At 40.2% G+C, this 17682-nt stretch overlaps 1 protein-coding gene across 2 annotated transcripts in view; it reads left to right on the top strand.

The window, feature by feature from the left end:
• The window catches only part of pde1a (phosphodiesterase 1A, calmodulin-dependent), a 43122-nt gene that overhangs the window by 2966 nt on the left and 22474 nt on the right, over positions 1-17682 (top strand). For both annotated transcript variants that reach the window (XM_041806550.1, XM_041806549.1), the window contains exon 3: positions 14697-14723. In XM_041806550.1, the coding sequence (XP_041662484.1) occupies positions 14697-14723 (27 nt within the window). The remainder of the gene's footprint in view (positions 1-14696; positions 14724-17682) is intronic.

Genomic DNA, 17682 nt, shown 5'->3' with positions numbered 1-17682 from the left:
TTTAAAGACTGCTTCGATCAAATATAAGGTTGGCTTAAACTAGACTGTTTTGGGCCAAATTTTCCCTCCACCTTAACCCTGCTCCAGCTCAAGGAGGCTCTGTCTTGATTTTGAGCAGAAAATGATCTTATTAACACCACACATGAGGATTATTGGGATTGAAAAATCAGTTACAACAAGCCTCAAATTAGGTCATGCCCTCATCTGACAATGATCAGGGGGTTGCAGCTCAGCACAAGTCTGCCGCAGCTGAATAACTGTCCTCATAAACCTGACATGTGTGTTGTCAGGGCGATTTTTTTAATGCTCCTGATCAAGTTCACCTGCCAGAATTTCTGTAGTTAACAATGATCAATTGCACCTTTATATCACATTTTAAATTCAGACTATTACAAATTTTGAACAGCTTTTGTCATTTTTTATTTTTCTACTGTCTTAAACTAAGGCTAGATGATTTCCTATTTCTATACAGACATACCTTTAGATCAAAGATTATAACATAAACTTAACTGTCGAAAAAGGACCTTGTTATGGCTTGAAAATGAATCAACAGAATATTAAGCAGATTCAGATGCCTTCTGATTGTCCCCTGGATTGTCTGTGGGTTTGTCTTAGGTGAAATGAGTCATTGAGGTGGACTTACAGTGGTATGACAAAGTATTTACCCCCTTTCTGATTCCTGAGTTTTTTGCGTATTTATCACACTTAAATGTTTCGGATCATCAAACCAATTTTTATATTTCACCAAGGAAACCCAAGTAAATGGGAAATGCAGTGTTTGAAAGATTATTTAATTTTTTAAGAGGGGAAAAAATCCAAACCTGTCTGGCCCTGTGTGAAAAAATAATTGTCCCCCTTGTTAAATCATGAGTTAACTGTGATTAACCACAGTTTTTGGAAAGCTGAGTTCAATTTCACTGGCCACACCCAGGCCTGTTTACCGCAGGATTTGTTGAATCAAAAAAATCACTTAAATAGAAACTGTTAGACAAAATGAAGTAGGCAACAAGATCTCAAAGAGAAACACATCATGCCACGAGCCAAAGAAATTCAAGAAAAAATGAAAAAACAAAGTGATTGGAATCTATCAGTCTGGAAAAGGTTACAAAGCCATTTTCAAGGCTTTGGGACTCCAGCAAACCACATTCAGAGCCATTATCCACAAATGGAGAAAACAAGGAACGGTGGTGAACCTTCCCAGGAGTGGTCAGCCAACCCAAATCACTCTGAGAGTGCAACCACAACTCATCCAGTAAGTCACAAAAGGAACTAGAACGACATCCGAAGACCTGTAGGCCTCACTGGCCTCAGTTAAGGTCAGAGTTCATGACTCAACCATAAGAAAGACACTGGGCAAAAATGGCATCCATGGGAGAGTTCCAAGGCCAAAACCACTGCTGACCAAAAAGAGTACAAAGGCTTGTCTCACATTTTCCAAGAAACATCTTGATGATCCCCAAGACTTTTGGAGAACTATTCTGTGGACTGATGAGACAAAAGTTGAACTTTTTGGAAGGTTTGAGTCCCGTTACATTGGGCGTAAAAACAACACAGCATTTGATAAAAAGAACATCATGCCAACAGTCAAACATGGTGGTGTCAGTGTGATGGTCTGGGGCTGCTTTGCTGCTTCAGGACCACTTGCTTCAGGACCACTTGCTTCAGGACTACTTGCTGTGATTGATGGAACAATGGATTCTGCTGTCTACCAGAAAATTCTGAAGGTGGACATCCGGCCATCAGGATGTGCCCTCAAGCTCAAGCGCTCTTGGGTTATGCAGCAGGACAACGACCCAAAATACACCTCCAAGTCCACCTCTCAATGGCTCAAGAAAAACTAAATTAAGGTTTTGGAGTGGACCAGTCAGGGTCCAGACTTAAATCCAACTGAGATGCTGTGGTGTGACCTTAAACAGCAGTTCATGCTGGAAAACCCTCCAATATGGCTGAGTTAAAGCAATTCTGTGAAGAAGAGTGGGTCAAAAGTCCTCCACAGTGATGAGAAACACTCATCAATTTATCGCAAACGCTTGATTTTAGTTATTGCTGCCAAGGGTGGCACAACAAGTCATTAGGTTCAGGGGGCATAAATACGCAAAAAACTCAGGAATCAGAAAGGGGACAAATACTTTTTCACACCACTGTATTTCACATCACTGTGACTGCAGGGAGACGCTGACATGCACTAACCAAAGTGTGGTGAAAGAAACAATAGAGCACGCGATTTATCATCATTAAAAATATAATACATACATGGTATCATGGCATCTTGTTTGATTATCAGTAAAAATGCAGAGAAAAATGATATTATGTTTTGAGTTAGGAAACACACTTCTAAACTAATATAAAGTAGGAAAAAAGAAAAAGAATACAAAACATTTTACTGTACTTCTTTCAAAAATCTTAATATTTTTCAAAAAATAAAAGTTTCTCCTTTAATGAAAATTTTAGCGTCATAATAACACTCAAAGTTGTTTCTGTTGGCATTTACAGAACTACTGAATGCTGTTATAGCAGCCGTTAATGCAATCATGTTAAAGGGGACATATTATGCAAAAATCACTTTTTCCAGCTTTTCCAACAAAAACATGTGCCCCTGGCCTGTCCACAATCTCCTCAAATACCAGAAAAAACCACCCACCCCCTCTCTTTCTCCACCTTTCAGAAAATATGTGCCAAAAACAAGCCATTCTCAAATTTTCCCCTGTGCCACAGACACAGCTCGTTCTGAGCAGGGCTGAAACAGAGGGTTTTTTAGACATACATAAATCCTATACTGGAGTTTTCTTTTTTTGACTAAAGTCTTCACAGGCATGTTCTGGGGAAGGAACTAAACTTTCAAAATAAAACTCAGATGGTACCTGGGTGAATGTTCTGTCTGTTTGAATCATTACTGTCCAATCAGATAAACAAACGAATGATGTAGTAGGCGTGCACCACCTCAGTATGATCAGGTGATCTCTACAGTCAGCTGTTGTCATATCAGTCCAGGTTTGTTCACTATCAGTGAAGCCAGCTGGTAAAGAAAATCTTTCAGTGCTCTTCTTTCAATAAAGGAATGTTTTGCAGTTCTGATCAAACTGCTGCTATAGCTGTATCCATGCTAATTTCTTCACCGGCTGCCATTGTTTGCAGCAGTGATACTTAACCCGCATGTGGCTCTTTATTGACCAGATGCGGCTCCTTTAAGGGTTACTTAAAAAAAAAAATCCTTCGAAATCTTTTATAAAGGTAAAAACTCTCAGTGAGAAGAGACTCTTTGCAATAAGTCATGTCAATAAATCTAATTCCACACAAAGAATACAGACTTTAACTACCAAATTCAAATGAAAACTTGTATATTATTACCGTCAGATCTGAGGAATGTGGATAAAAAAGCACAGCGGTAGTCGGCTGATGGTGCGTCTCTTCAGTAAGTTCATTCATAGAGGTGTGCTCTCTTGTGTTCAAATTGAAGCTTCTAATGCCCTGGTTTTAACAAATTTCTTCAGTCACTTCCTGTCAATGCTTTCCCATACTCGTATTTGATGATAATTTTTGCGATGTGCATCATCAACGAGCCAAACACACACGGATCACATTTTTAAATAATGTAAAATTGTGTAAAACTTGCCAAAATGTGGGTGTTTTATTTGATCTTAAATGTACTAATAATAAATACTGACAAAAGAGCAGAAACAGAAAAACGAAAGCAACAAAAAAAAAAGTATCCCTATAAGTTAACAGAGTCACAGAACTACAGTAAATGTCCAAATATGAAATATGAATACCCAAACAGACACCCATAATACATCAGCTCTTTGAAAAGCTTCTCATGGCTCTAAGTTGGCACATTCTGATATTTTAAAAAGACTTTAGCCCAGGTGGAAGTTATATAAGTTAAAAAAGTGCTTATTATCAATGAAATATCCTTTCTTCTGACATTATACAGACATTTTTATGTAGCCTATATCATCCCATTTAACGACACAATAATCCACCAATTCACAATTTCATTTCAACTAGTGATAGATTGATTATCACATCCCCAGTTTTGGAATGTTGCTTTTGCAGAAGTATTTTTAAGGCAATGTGGCTCTTGGGTAGAATAAGGTTGAGGTAAGTACTGCTGGTTTACAGGCTTGCAGTTGCTCCAGCTATACCACACCTGTAGCTTTATCTTGAATAAGCAGTGGGTCCTCTTCATTTTCAGACAAATTTCAGTGCTGCCTGATCTAGATCTGATTTATCACAAGGATTTATCTGATATCCGTCCATGAAGGAGAAAAAGGAGAGCTCTGTTTATCGACACTTGTCTGCCGCTCTCCGTCTAGTGAAAGGGAGGGAGGGGCTAACAGATGAAGGAGGTGTGTCCAGAGACAGTGTTTGTTTTGGTCGAAAAATCTGCTCTGAATTTCTCATAAATAGCCACAGAAGTCCTGCACAGACAGCTTCACTGTTTCAGTTGATTTCCAGCGGATGTTGACTCAGCTGCAGGTTTTTTTGAGTTTTTCTAAGGTCTAACAGCCATATTTGTCATAAACTGTGACTCACAGTTTGTGTTCCAGATCACCTCAGAGGTGTTAGAGGAGGTCAGGGTCAGAGAACTGAGTCCATTCATCTGGTTCACGCCAGATCAGCTCCTGTGGATGTTTCCTCACACCGCTGACAGGCGAGGCAGTGAAAATTTATCTGCAACAGTATTTTGGTTAGTTTAGACATTATGTTCTCTTAGTTAAGATGAACCTTAGGCTACATCTCTGTGGTAACTAAACAATGACACAACTAAAAATACCTTAAATGTAGGGCTAAGTTCAGACTTTATGCCATAACTTGAGATTGAACTTCTGCATAGCTACTGCAACTCTGGATTTCTCACCCACACTGATCATGCCTGCATGTGTTCATGCAGAGGCATCCATACCGAGCTAAAGCCCACCTCCTCCATTCATGTCAGGGCCAGGAAAGTGAACTTGAGCATGTTATGGAACAAAATAGACTTTGGAGTACATATTTCCTCTACCCTCAGTCTTTACTAACACACCTCTGGATCAACAAAAAAGCCTTTTATATAAAATGATGTAAACGCCATGAAAGCATGTCTCAGATCAGTAAACTGCAGACAGCATGAGGACGACGTGTCTCAGAGACAGAGGGTTACTTTGGGCCGTTTATAGAAATATAAGATGGTCTTTAGAGGAGGTGTGAGTGGAGGCTGAATGTGTGATCACTGATCTGTTTTAGACACTCAGAGGAACAAACAGCTGAACATGCTGCTTTACACTGATGGGATATCAACCACCATGCTCTACTGGTTTACTTATCTGTTTCTCATATGATAAAAACAGGAGAAAGTCAGAGCTCAATCTCAAACATTTTGCATGAATTCTATAGAATATGACAGTCTGCTGATGTCTAAACTGGCAGCTTTCTGATGCTGGTAGAAGACAGATTTATTCTTACTGCTGATGTAAAGATGAACTAAGACTAGAACCTATCAGTGAAATCTGGATCTCAACAGTGGCAGACAGAAATACATCTGGGAGAAATAATCAAAAGGCAACACGACTTATAGCCGCTGTTTTGGGCCCTGGCAGTGCTCATTTCAACACCAAACCAACGTAGTCCAGCATTTTTTGTGCCCAACATTCTGAGTAAAACACACCCTTTGCGTCAACTTCTTTTCTTTTTTTGTTGAAAAAGTTCTGGAACAGCACCACGCTTATTGTCACTGTCACATCTCCCTCATTGGCCAATCAAAATCAAGAAATTTCTCCACCAGCTTTGTCAACAACAATGCTGGTGGAGAAACCGATTTGACTGGCAAGCCTACAGATCTACAGCTACGGCCAATGCCATTTTTTCATACCTTCTTTGGGATATTTTCTCAAATTAAGAAAATATTGATTTATTGGATAAATTAAAAAATGATTTTGCAGAGGCTACTTCCAATGACAGTCTTCAACACTTGCCAGGGAGGACTCTGGCCTTGCCTCTGTAAGACCTTACTCAGAAAGGTCCTTACTACAGAGGAAATATCCTGGACTTTGAGAAACAGAGATTGTAAATATGCAGACTTGGGTAATCTGTTTTAAATGGGCTACATTCTGCTGTAGCTGTCTCTTCTGACCTGCTCAAGGATGCAGCATCTTACATCCATGTTGCATTGATTTTTGAGGCATGCACAGCCACTATTTCAAACCAACTTAGGGGACATGTGGAGTCCTTGTTAACATAAAATTTATTCATGGCCCTTATAAGTGTCTCTGACTGGACAGCGCCATCTGTCTTCCCGCATGTAGTGTCAGGACAGATGGCTAGTGAGGGTATGTGAAAAAAAGTACATTTGAAACATATTTGACCCTCAAAGTGGAACAATAACGAGCATATCAGTGTGATCACAGAGCTGAGAGCAACAAACTCCAGTTGGTTACTGACTGGGTGTCTGAGTCTAATCCATAGCCACTTTGAAAACACCATCTTAACCTATAAACAGACAGAGAAGCAGAGCTGAGGTGGGTCTTCAGCTACAACACGCTGGTTTGTGGTTGTATTAACCATGCCCTTATTTCTGCAGAACTCGTATCCTTTAAACTGAAACAGATGAGTTATAAAAAATTCCCCCCACTGTTAGTTTTTAGAGACATGAACTATTCTGACCAAAATGTGTGTTTGAACCAGGCTATAAACAAGTTTATTTCTGTGGTAAAAATGGACATTTTAACATGGGGGTGGATGAGGCTAATACTACTTCTATTAGCTGCCTCTAGTGGACGTGAGAGGAACTGCAAGTTATGATTGCTTTCCAATCAGGATTTTTTCTGCATAGAGCCACGTCTGCTGGAATGTCGATAATGATGTTCCGATGATGAATCCAATCAGCAAACAAAAACAACTCAGATAAATCCAGCCCTGCACTTGTCCTACATTTTGTTGTAGAATTCTAAAGCAGTGAATAAAAACCATGATTAAATCCATCATTTTCCCTCAAGTAAACTTCTTTTGTTCTGTCAGGCTGCTGAACTCTAGCGCTGAGGGCTTGATGAAAGTGTCGGCGTGTTCTCCTCAAGTGCTTTCAGGTGCTGTGTGTTCAGTAATTATTCCTAACAGGGAACAGCCAGTGATTTTCTGTCTTTTTGTCTCTTCTCTCGCTCCTGCCTGAAAAAGAACACCTGCAGACCCATCTCATGTATTTGAACATGCTAACTGATGTCCCTGCAGCATTTTCTGGGCCTGTGTGGGTGTCCAATCAGAGCTCATGGTCAATGACGTATAATGACAAATGCCTCATAGTTCATGCCCACTGATGGAGAAAACTGCAGGTGGAGGCTTTGCACTCCAGCAGCTGCTGCATAACCTGACACAGACTTTTATATATCCATGTCAAGGGTATATTTGGCATTCATCTGGGAAAGCTTCCATTTCCCAGTTTTGGGAAGGGCAAGACTGAAAAAAATTCCGAAAGTTTATCTGTCCTTCACATTCATTATGGGCTAATCATAATGACAAGAAAACGAAGAAAATCTTTCAGTGTGGCTCTGCGCTCATTGGTAACAGGTTGCAGGCATTACTACTGGCTTCCAGCACAACTAAACCCCTCACATGTCAACCAGTATGTTCTCCTTAAAGGATCTTCTTTGGTCAGATCCTTTTTCAGACCAGGCACAGTTCAGACTGGAGCTCTGCAAGATGGATCCTCCTGATGACGATCTATATTCTTTGCAAGGTTAACAGCTGCAGCTTCTGCTAGGAGTAGATTTTTTTTTTTTTAAATGATACAACTCTCATGAGTATTGCAAATGGTTATATATATGCTTAAGGAAATTGCACGTTTGCCCTTCCCTTTTTTATTTAAAATGCTGCTATGATTGCACATTTGTCCTGTTACACAGAATTTGATCATACAGACGTGTTTATGCATGTATTATTGCTTTTTATATTTATACACATAAGTATGCTAAATATACACAGTATATTTAGCATACTTTTGTGTATTTTTGTCATATTCAAGATGCATACATATTTGTATATGAGTATGTGTGCATAAACATGGTCACAATTCTGTTTTGTGGGGCGCAGGTGGCCGAGTGGTCAAGGCGTGCGCCCCATGTACGTGGACGGCCAGGGTTCAAATCTGGCCTGAGGCCCTTCACTGCATGTCTCTCCACCGCTCTCATCCCTGTTTCCAACTCTATCCACTATCCTCCTCTATCAAAATAAAGACACAAAAATGCCCAAAATAAACCTTAAAAAAAAACAATTCTGTTTTGTTCTGACCCAGCAGCTGTACAAAGGTGGCATGTTATACTTCCAGTTAAACAAGATGAGGTGCCTTGCAAGCTGCAATGAATAGCCAAAAAGCAGGATTGTCCTGTCCAGTTATACAGCATTCTTTGCCATAAGATCCAGTGTTTACATGATAAACATGTCTGCCTTAGTGGAAAAGGCACTGACCGTTACAACTTAAAAACTTTCAGATTTCTCGGGCTTTGAAACCTTTTGGAAATATTTAAGATAATGTAATAACCCAAGTACAAATATATCATGCAGGAATGATCATTTAAAACAAATAATGTTGGTTCCAAAATTAGACATATTGTCCCTTTAACTTTGGCTCTTTTAGGTCTGCTGCTGTTTTGTCCACACGAGTCCATGTGTGAGTCATCGTCCAAAGACGGACAGACGGACTCCTAAAACCTGGGGAGTCTGCTGTCAGAAACATCAGATGAATAGAAATGAGCATGCTCTTTTAAGACTGCATTTCCCCAGGCCTGTTTTTACATTTACATCTCATAATGAGATAATTTGTCATTCTTCACCTCGATGCGGTCTCATTCATCACATCACAGAGGAGAAACCGTGAAGCTGTATTTGATTTAATGGAAGTTTTTGCATCAGTAACATCCCTGAAATGAAAAATGTGCAGCATCATTTTTATTAAACTAACACAGATTCATGTCCCCCGGTGAATCTCGCTCCGTTTCAACAGCAGCTTGTCTCCGTAACCGGTAAATAAATATCACAGGAGTAAAAAAAAAAAAAAAAAAAGAACTGACCGGCAGAAGTTTATGTTTGTTAAAGCTGAGAGAAAAGTCTGATTTTGGCAGATCCGTTAATAAACATTGGCAAGGGAATGTGTGAAGTGTCAGCAGTGATTCAAAGAGAGAAACAGAGAAGGTGCAAAAATAAAAACACAGACTCCAACAGGCTGAAGGCTTATATAAGGCAGATCGGAACTTCAGGGGGAAATCCATCAGTGTAAGTGCTGAGCAAGTTTTTACAACGCTGTTGTAGTGTTCTGTGGATGTGGTGGATCTCTATTCAGCCTCAGACATTAAATCAGTCCATGTTAACCTGGAGGCTTTAGTCAATCAGAGCCAGATAACAATGATTTTAAATGCTTATATTTTTACAAATCCTGTAGCAAACATTACAGTGTACTAGAGTTTGCACTAGACTCTTTTGTCTCCGTTCAAAATGACCATAGTCACAAAATACACGCCTTGGTTAACCACGTAAACAACAACAGTTAGATCCACATTAGCACCGTTAGCCTGGTAGCATTAGCTGCTACCATAACTTAGCAGCCTACAACAGCCAAACACCATGCAGTACTGACAACAATGAATGTACAAATATAACTGACCAATGCTCTGTTAACTAGACACCAGGTTACAACTCTGCATTTCAAATGAAAAATGAGTCTTACAGTCAGCTGTCCAATATCAGTCCTCATGCCCTCCACTAAAGCAGTAAATCCAACCATCCTGGTTTATTGGGAGTAGGCCCGAAGAGACAAAAGCTCCACAGTGACTGGTTCGGTCCAGTCGTTAGGTTAAATGTGTTTTAGTTTTAGTCACACTTTAGTTATTTCTACCCTTTATAGTTTCAGTCTAATTTTTATCGACGAAAACTCAAAAAACATTTCAGTCTAGTTTTAGTCCATAAAAACTTCCCACATTTTAGTCTTAACTTTTAGCATTTGCTCTCTTGCCTAAATCTGGTACCAAATTATCATTACCATATTGGTGTACTCTTCTACTGTGTGGCCATGCTGTAGTGATGGATGTGGTATGTGGTTTAGCATTGTCTTGCTGAAATAGTCAAGACCTCCCCTGAGAGAGACGTTGTCTGGATGGGAGCATGTGTTGCTCATAAACCTCTATCTACTTTTCAGCATTGATAGTTCCTTTCCAGATGTGTCAGCTGCAACCCCATACCATCAGAGATGCAGGCTTCAAAACTGTACAAGGATAACAAACTGGATGGTACTGCTCCTCTTCTGACCACAGGTCATGGAGTCCTGGATTTCCAAAAAGAATTTCAAATTTAGATTCCTCTGACCACAGAACAGTTTTCCATGTAGCTTCAGTCCATGTTAAATGAGTTTTGGTCCCGAGAAGACAGCAGGGTTTCTGGATCTCATTCACATATGGCTTTTTCTTTCCATGATCCAGCTTTAACTGTCATTTGTGGATGGCATGGTGAACTGTGTTGACAGACAATGATTTCTGAAAGTGTTTCTTAGCACACCGTATTGCATCGAACTCAGTGATGGAGAATATAACAGTCCTGGAGATATTCAGCTAAAATTTCTTAATCGCCCCCTTGTGGGTGGCTACGGTATAGGGACTGATCTTAATTTTAGAGGCTGTAAATTCCAAACAAGTGAAATAAAATAACATAATTTTTAAAGTATGTTAAACCAAAATGTCTATCAATTATTTGAAAGTCCGGCCCCCTCCATCAAGGAAAAACCTGCCCCTGTAAAAATGTAGTTGATGACCCTCGGTCCCTGGTAATATGTCCCCTTTTCTAAATCCAGCTGTCTGTGACAAGCTGAATCACAGGTAACTACACCAGATGGCTTTGGTCGAGCTGCCAGCTGCTGCGACACTGACACTTGACAACTGACTGCAGCCGTAATGCGCATAAGTGTTTTCAGAAAGTGTCATTTTCCCTGTTTACATGGAAACTGAGACAGGGGTGCCCAAACGGACAAAACAGCTGTACTGAGTTTAGGCTTTTTTTCTTCATTCATTCCATGTGAATGCACTCACTTATCTGTGATCCCCTATCCATAAGATCAGTTTGTGACAATTACAATCACCGTTTGACCCCTCAAACATCTTGATGGTTCTTCTCTAACACTTTTATGTCAGGATTATTGGAATACAAAGCTTTAGCCTCTTATTGGATAGTTCCACATTTTAATCTATGAAAAGGAGGAATTCAACTTTTTCAACCCTGGAACAACCAAAGAGCTCAAAGGCACAAAGCCAAACATCATTCAGATCACACAATCTGCTTCTTTATCTCTGTTATTGTTTTTCTTCGTGTGACTGTGTGTTATTGTGTGTTATAGAGTGTGTTTAAGTGTGTAGGTGTGTGTTATTGTGTTTTTGTGTGTTTGCTCCTCAGTGCTTGAACCTCTTTGAGCCTCTCTCGTCTCAACTGAACACAGTAATTCTTTCAGATCAAACAAAATAATCTGCTGTTTCTGTTTGACAGGAAAACAATCGAGAGCGTGTTTGGGTTTCATTCTTTTATTTCTGTTTTTTTTTTTTGTCATCCTCCTGTTACCATGGTAACAGCAGAGCATTTCGATGCAGTAAAACTCTGCTGAGGAGCGGGGAATGGAGGGATCAGGACAGCTTCTTCATTTTCAGTTATTTCTTCTCAGTATTTCTTTTATTTAGTTTTTCATGACTGATGTATTCAAATGTATAAGCTGCCTCAGAATAGTGATGAAAAATCTGGCACAAACACGGAGGGAGGAGAGATAAACTGTGCATGTGTGAAGAGTTCATCAGGCGGGTTTGTGAGGCGTAAAATAGGACAGAAACCAGCTGAAGAGGTTCAGTCATTGCAAGAGAAAATCACTTTCTGATGTCCAGTCACCTGAAATATTAAAATGAAGATGAGTGGAACAAAAATATAACAAAAACAGTTCAGTTATCGCTGCAAAAGCATTAAATTCCTCTGCTAAAGGGACAGAAAATGCATTCATCAGGATGCTATTTTCCCTCTACATTGCATTTGCATTAATATTTGTAATCTCAAGTATCAGCCCAGAACAATAGCTTCATTTATTTATGTTTTTATGTCTTCTGTTCCAGCGTTGGTTCATTATGAGCGCTGCTGCAGGGCGGTTGGTGTGGATGTGGGCGGTGTAGATGGAGTTTACTGTTAAAAACACGCCATGAAACAGGCTCACAGGGAGAAATAATGCAGTTTACACTAAACAGACACTTTAGAGCTCATTATGATGGAGAACATAAAGAGAAAAAATGTGCAAGGTGAGAATGAAAAACAGCCAGAGGACAGGAGAATAAAAGGATAAGATGTAAATGTGTCGGAGCAGGCGTCAGGAAAAATGACAGAGTGGTGTATCATTATCAATAAAATATCTCTGTCCTCACCTGTCTCTGTTTATGTCCTCACTTACTTTTCTTCGTGTTCATACAACAGCAGCAAAAGTGACCTTAAACTAGGGCTGTATCTGTATTTATACCCATCCTGGTTTAGCCCATAAAAGCCACACAAAGAATATGTCTAAAAAAGGCAAACTCACATGGTCACTACACCCCAATCCAGGTGGCTCTAATGCTCCTGTCTGCACAAGAAGAATGCAACACTTGCTGCGGTACCAGAATTATCCATCCATGTCCTGCTCTGGAGACGGGCTCAAGCCCACCCTGCCTCCAAACTCGCTACAGAGAGGTCACAGTGGCTTGAAGTCTTGCAGACGTGTTTTTCACAACCGTTGCACCAGACTTTGAACCTGCCGGGTTACTGATAGAATAAGAAGAAACTTTAATGTTGAAACAAAGGGTGTTTCTTCTGCTTACTGAAGCTATTTAATATTATTGACTCAGAACTCAAAAGTGAAATCCAGCTTGAATCGGACCAGCTAACAGTGTTACCTGTAATTCTGTTTGTCAACTCAACAACTGGACAGGGCTGATTTCAGGACTTTGCAGACAGATAAACGGGTAACAAAAATCTTGTTGTAAAGGCTATAAATGCCAATAAGTATTTTGTTCAAATCTGAATATTTCTCTAGATTAAACTATGCAGCCATGCTAGATCATTATGACATTCACTTATTAGAAAATAAACTTTTTGCACAGAAACTTCAGCTTGCAAACACTCCTGCCTCCTCTATCAGTTGTGCAGGGTGCACTGCACTACTCTAGGATTGTCAGGGCAAAAGGTCCTTTCTCATGTTAAAATAAACACAAAGCAATGTGTCAGCCTCTTAATGATGATTTCCATCATGTGTTAGCATCAAGCTCACAAACTCTATGTACTCTGCTAGAATATGTGGATTTTCTTTGAGTAATTGCTGTGATTTTTGAAGAGTAGATTTCTTTGATAGTGCATCCCTCATCCTCACCCGTCTTCATCTCTGCAGAATGTTTTCAGTTGTTTTTCCTGCAGCAGCTTGTAGCTGCTCGCCCCTCTGTCCCCTCTCTGTAATTCTGATCCGCCCACGCAGGCCGAGCTACAATTACTGCTGGAGCGTGAAATAAACGCTTCCTGCTGTGGGTTTTAGAGCCAAGCAATGCCAGGCCATGTCAGAACTGCAGAACCGAGCCATGTCAGAGTTGAGCTGAGTGGAACCGTACCAAGGCTGAGCTGTTTCAGGGCCCTTTCTGAGATTAGCATGGATGCAGCTATAGCAGCAGTTTGATCAAAACTGGACAAAATTTCTTTATAAAAAGAAGAACAAACAACCACAATGTAAGCTTTTCTTGGTGGTAAAGATGTTTTTGTTCTTCTCCTGACCAGCTTCAGTCAGAGTTTAATTTACCAACTGCCTCCACTCATAGTGAACAATCCTGGCCTTATGATTTCACTTGGGCTAAGTGGATTTTAAAAATCTAATTTTTGTTGCACAGTAATTAGACTTTTTCTAACTCTATGGTACAGCTGTTCAGACTGGATGCATGTTCACCACAAAAAGGCATGACAGCTCAGTTTTTATTTCAGACTGTTTCAGGCATGTTAACAGGCCAGAGACTGCCAATGTGATCGCTGCATCATATCTGCTGAGAATCTGGAGAAGAGGGCGCTGTCCTTATTTTACTGCAAGCCATGCATGACTCTCAAACTGACAGAAATATTACAAAAAGAGAGTCAGGTTTATCTTGTTTCAGCAGGTATTTATGTTCCCATAGAATACAGAAGGTCACAGGGAAGATAAACACACTGCCCATTCATGCATTTCAAAATAAAGTCTGGTTTAGCATTTCTGTGGACAAAATCCCCATGTTTGTGTTTTTATCCTGAATTTTACTGGCTAATCTATGATGATTCAGGTCACTTGAGATTTGTTGAGGTAAAACTTTGAAGACAGACAGGACAGTGACAGCAGGGAGACACAGCACACATGCCTGGTATGAACGCTGTGACAGTAAGCCTGAGCAGACAGTTGTCATTGGCCAACATGAATCTGGTTTGAAACAGCTGTTAACATGCTGACTTTCCCAATGTCCTCATGTCTGCCTCCTGACTGTCCCTTTAGAGGGAAAATCTCCTGCTGTGACGGTCATGTGTGAAAGAGAAGGTCATGAAGATTTCAGGAGTAGCATTACTGGAATTCTCTTGAAATTTTCAGTAGTTTGTGTTTACATTGAGCTCTAGATGATGTTTGAAGGAAGCATGTGATTGATGCATTTTAATGATTGTTCTGTTGCTGTTTTTGTTCACAGGCAGAAATACAAGAGTACATCACAGAGGTAAGAGACACTCATTAATACCCTGGTAATGATAGAAACTCACAGTTATAAATCTCTGACTTCGGTCACATGGATGAATATCCCTACTTGGCCCAACAGTTATGCATCTATATATTTCATTTACTTTCTTTCTTTCTGCAACACATTTTTGATTCAAATGATCCGTATCCCATAGAAGCCTGAAATCATGCCTTTACTGACAGCAGATAGTGGATAGAATCAGAAACGGGGCTGAGAGATCTGGGGAGAGACATGCAGGAAAGGGCCACAGGCTGGATTTGGAACCTTAGCCGACTGTGTACCTGTGCCCCAGCATTGCTTCTTTTTTCTTTCCTTACTTTTCTTTTTTTTCTTTTTTCAAAATTTTACTGGTTAGCACAACAAAGACTGCACAACACTTTGGAATTTTGATAGAACTTCTTAATGCAGCACTCTTTTCTTGCCCCCTCGCTGGAGTTATCTCTGTGACATGGTGCCATCTGCAGAAGAGTGCCATGTTTAAACAACGGAGCTTTGAAGCAGACAGCAGGATGATGATGGTGCAAAACAAACATGGATGTAAAAGCAAAGCAGCAGAGGTCCAAGAGAAGACAGGCTGTCTCCTGGCTCTGAGGGCCTCAGATGATGAAGAGACCTGGAGGAAGTTTACTCTTGTCTAGTGTTTGAATGTGGAGATGAGCCATGAGAAAGGTCACCCATAATCAGTAAAAATCTGGAGCTGTGGCCCATGGAGGTCAGCAAAAATGAGGTCCATCCTACTTTAAAGCCACCAAATTGTATTTTTAACCTACATTCTCACCAATTACCAGGGTGGCAAAAGTGGGGAATTTATATGTCTCCTCAGTAAAAATGTAGTGTAATCCTCCCCACGTGGTTGGTGGCCTTGAGCTTCACACTTACAGTTACACCAGTGATTTTGGACTTTGCTCTTCTGTGCCAGGACCTTTAAAAAAGTCTGGATGCCAAAAAGAAAATAAAAAAGAGGAGCTGGCTCATTTGTTTGATCACAGCAACAGCTTGGTAACAGACCTATTTTCCTGACAGTTTAAAAATCTAATAAGTAACTAATTTTAGGCCAAAGATTTGCACTGACAGGCTGATTTGATGCACATGCTTTGAATTTAAAAAAGACAACTTGAAAGCAAGTGTTACTAACTTTAATATGCTATAGGTGAGGGATATCAAAGTGGCCCTGCCAGCCTGATATTTTCATAATGTGGCCCTCAGTGAAGAAGTTTGGGCTTCTCAGAGGTAGACATTTAAGAACTTTTTTCCACTGATACAAACCAAAGTGAAGCAGAGAGAGACAGTCTTCTGAGTCTGAAAATGTGAGCAAATCTTTATGAATGCACTGATCAGAAATCTGGATGTTTCAAGAATTAATAACCAATAGTGTATTAATTTATTTAGAACTTTAATTCATTTATTAAATTAGTAAACAATAGTTTATTTGTTTATTATTAAAAACTTTGATTGATTTAGCTGATTAATTACAAGTAGCTTATTAGGTTGTTATAAATTACTTTGATTGATTTAGTAAATAAATAATCAATAGCTCATTAGTTTATGATCAGTAACTTTGATTGATTTATTTAAACTTGCTGCCTCCGATGATAAAATGAATCACTGTCAGGAAATTCAAAACACTCAGATGTCTTCAGTGTTGAACTTTTTTGTCCTCTCTCCGTATTTCTCCATCCATTTCTGACTCCAGCTGTTACCATAGCAACTGAAACAGATTCCAACCAGTTTACAGGGAGGTGTTTTTGTTACCGTGGTAACGGCACGATGCCCTGCCGCAGCAGAGTCTTTATGTCTCCTCTGCTGTACACACTGACAGGCACTCTGTCTGTCCACTGTCCTTAAAAGACAGAGAGATGGCAGCCTGCAGCACAAAACACACATCTGTCCATCCATCCATCCATCCATCTGTCCATCCATCTGCCCATCCATCCATCCATCCATCCATCCAGCCAGCCAGCCAGCCAGCCAGCCAGCCAGCCAGCCATCTGTCCATCCATCCATCTGCCTATCCATCCACTATCCATCCATCCATCCATCCATCCATCCATCCATCCATCCACCCATCCTCTGTGTAAATCAGGACCTTGGGATTGGTCCAAATAAGGTTTATGGGGTTCATACTGCAGCTTCCTGCCCACTCAGCGCCCCCTAACAATCAAAGTCAGATGTCAGAGCTCCTCTAGTTTTTACAACGCTGCATCCTCACTCACAGCAGAGTCTCTAATGTGTCATCTGAGGCTAATAACATCTAAATAATGAGAATTTAAAGGCCTTTGTTGGCTCAAAGATGCTGAAGATTTGGTTGTAAACTGAAATGAACCTCCGTCCTTGATAACAGACCAGCAGTGATAATATAAGGGTATATGGTCTATAATGGTGGTTACGTTCTATAGGAGACTCCCGCTGCTCTCTGTGGGTGTTGATGATTGACAGGAGGCAGGGTGTCATAGGACCATGTGGTGGAAACAGATTTTCATGTTGTGGTAGCGTGGTGAGAAAGAGGACGGCAGCTGTGTGGGGGCAAAGCATGAAGACATTACGTCCTTCTGTTGACGAGCAGGTGTGTGAAGTCTGCAGATCACTGAAGAGAAACTATGATAGCTCTGATATATTTGAACATGAACTAATGATTAATCCCTGTTGGTTGCTGGATGTTTGGTCTTAATTATGATGTATTAAAGCAACATCAAAACTCTGAATTTAAAGTAATCATTTTAACAGACTGAAGTCTAATTGATGGGCCTAGGCTTCTTATTTTAAAAAAGATTTATCAGTAGAGGCCAGCCTCCCAGGCCAAAGTGATTATGACAGTAGGAGCCTGTCGTTGACAAAAGAAAAAATTTTAATCTGATCCATCAACCTCTATAATGCAGAAATTGCAGTCTGTTTACCCGCTGCAGACACTTGATTTAGGTTATTAACATTTTTAACTGAT

Source organism: Cheilinus undulatus, linkage group 15 (genome assembly GCF_018320785.1).
Source record: "Cheilinus undulatus linkage group 15, ASM1832078v1, whole genome shotgun sequence".
Lineage (NCBI taxonomy): Eukaryota > Metazoa > Chordata > Actinopteri > Labriformes > Labridae > Cheilinus > Cheilinus undulatus.
The sequence above is the reverse complement of the archived record's forward strand: the minus strand, read 5'-3'. Positions and strand labels throughout refer to the sequence as shown.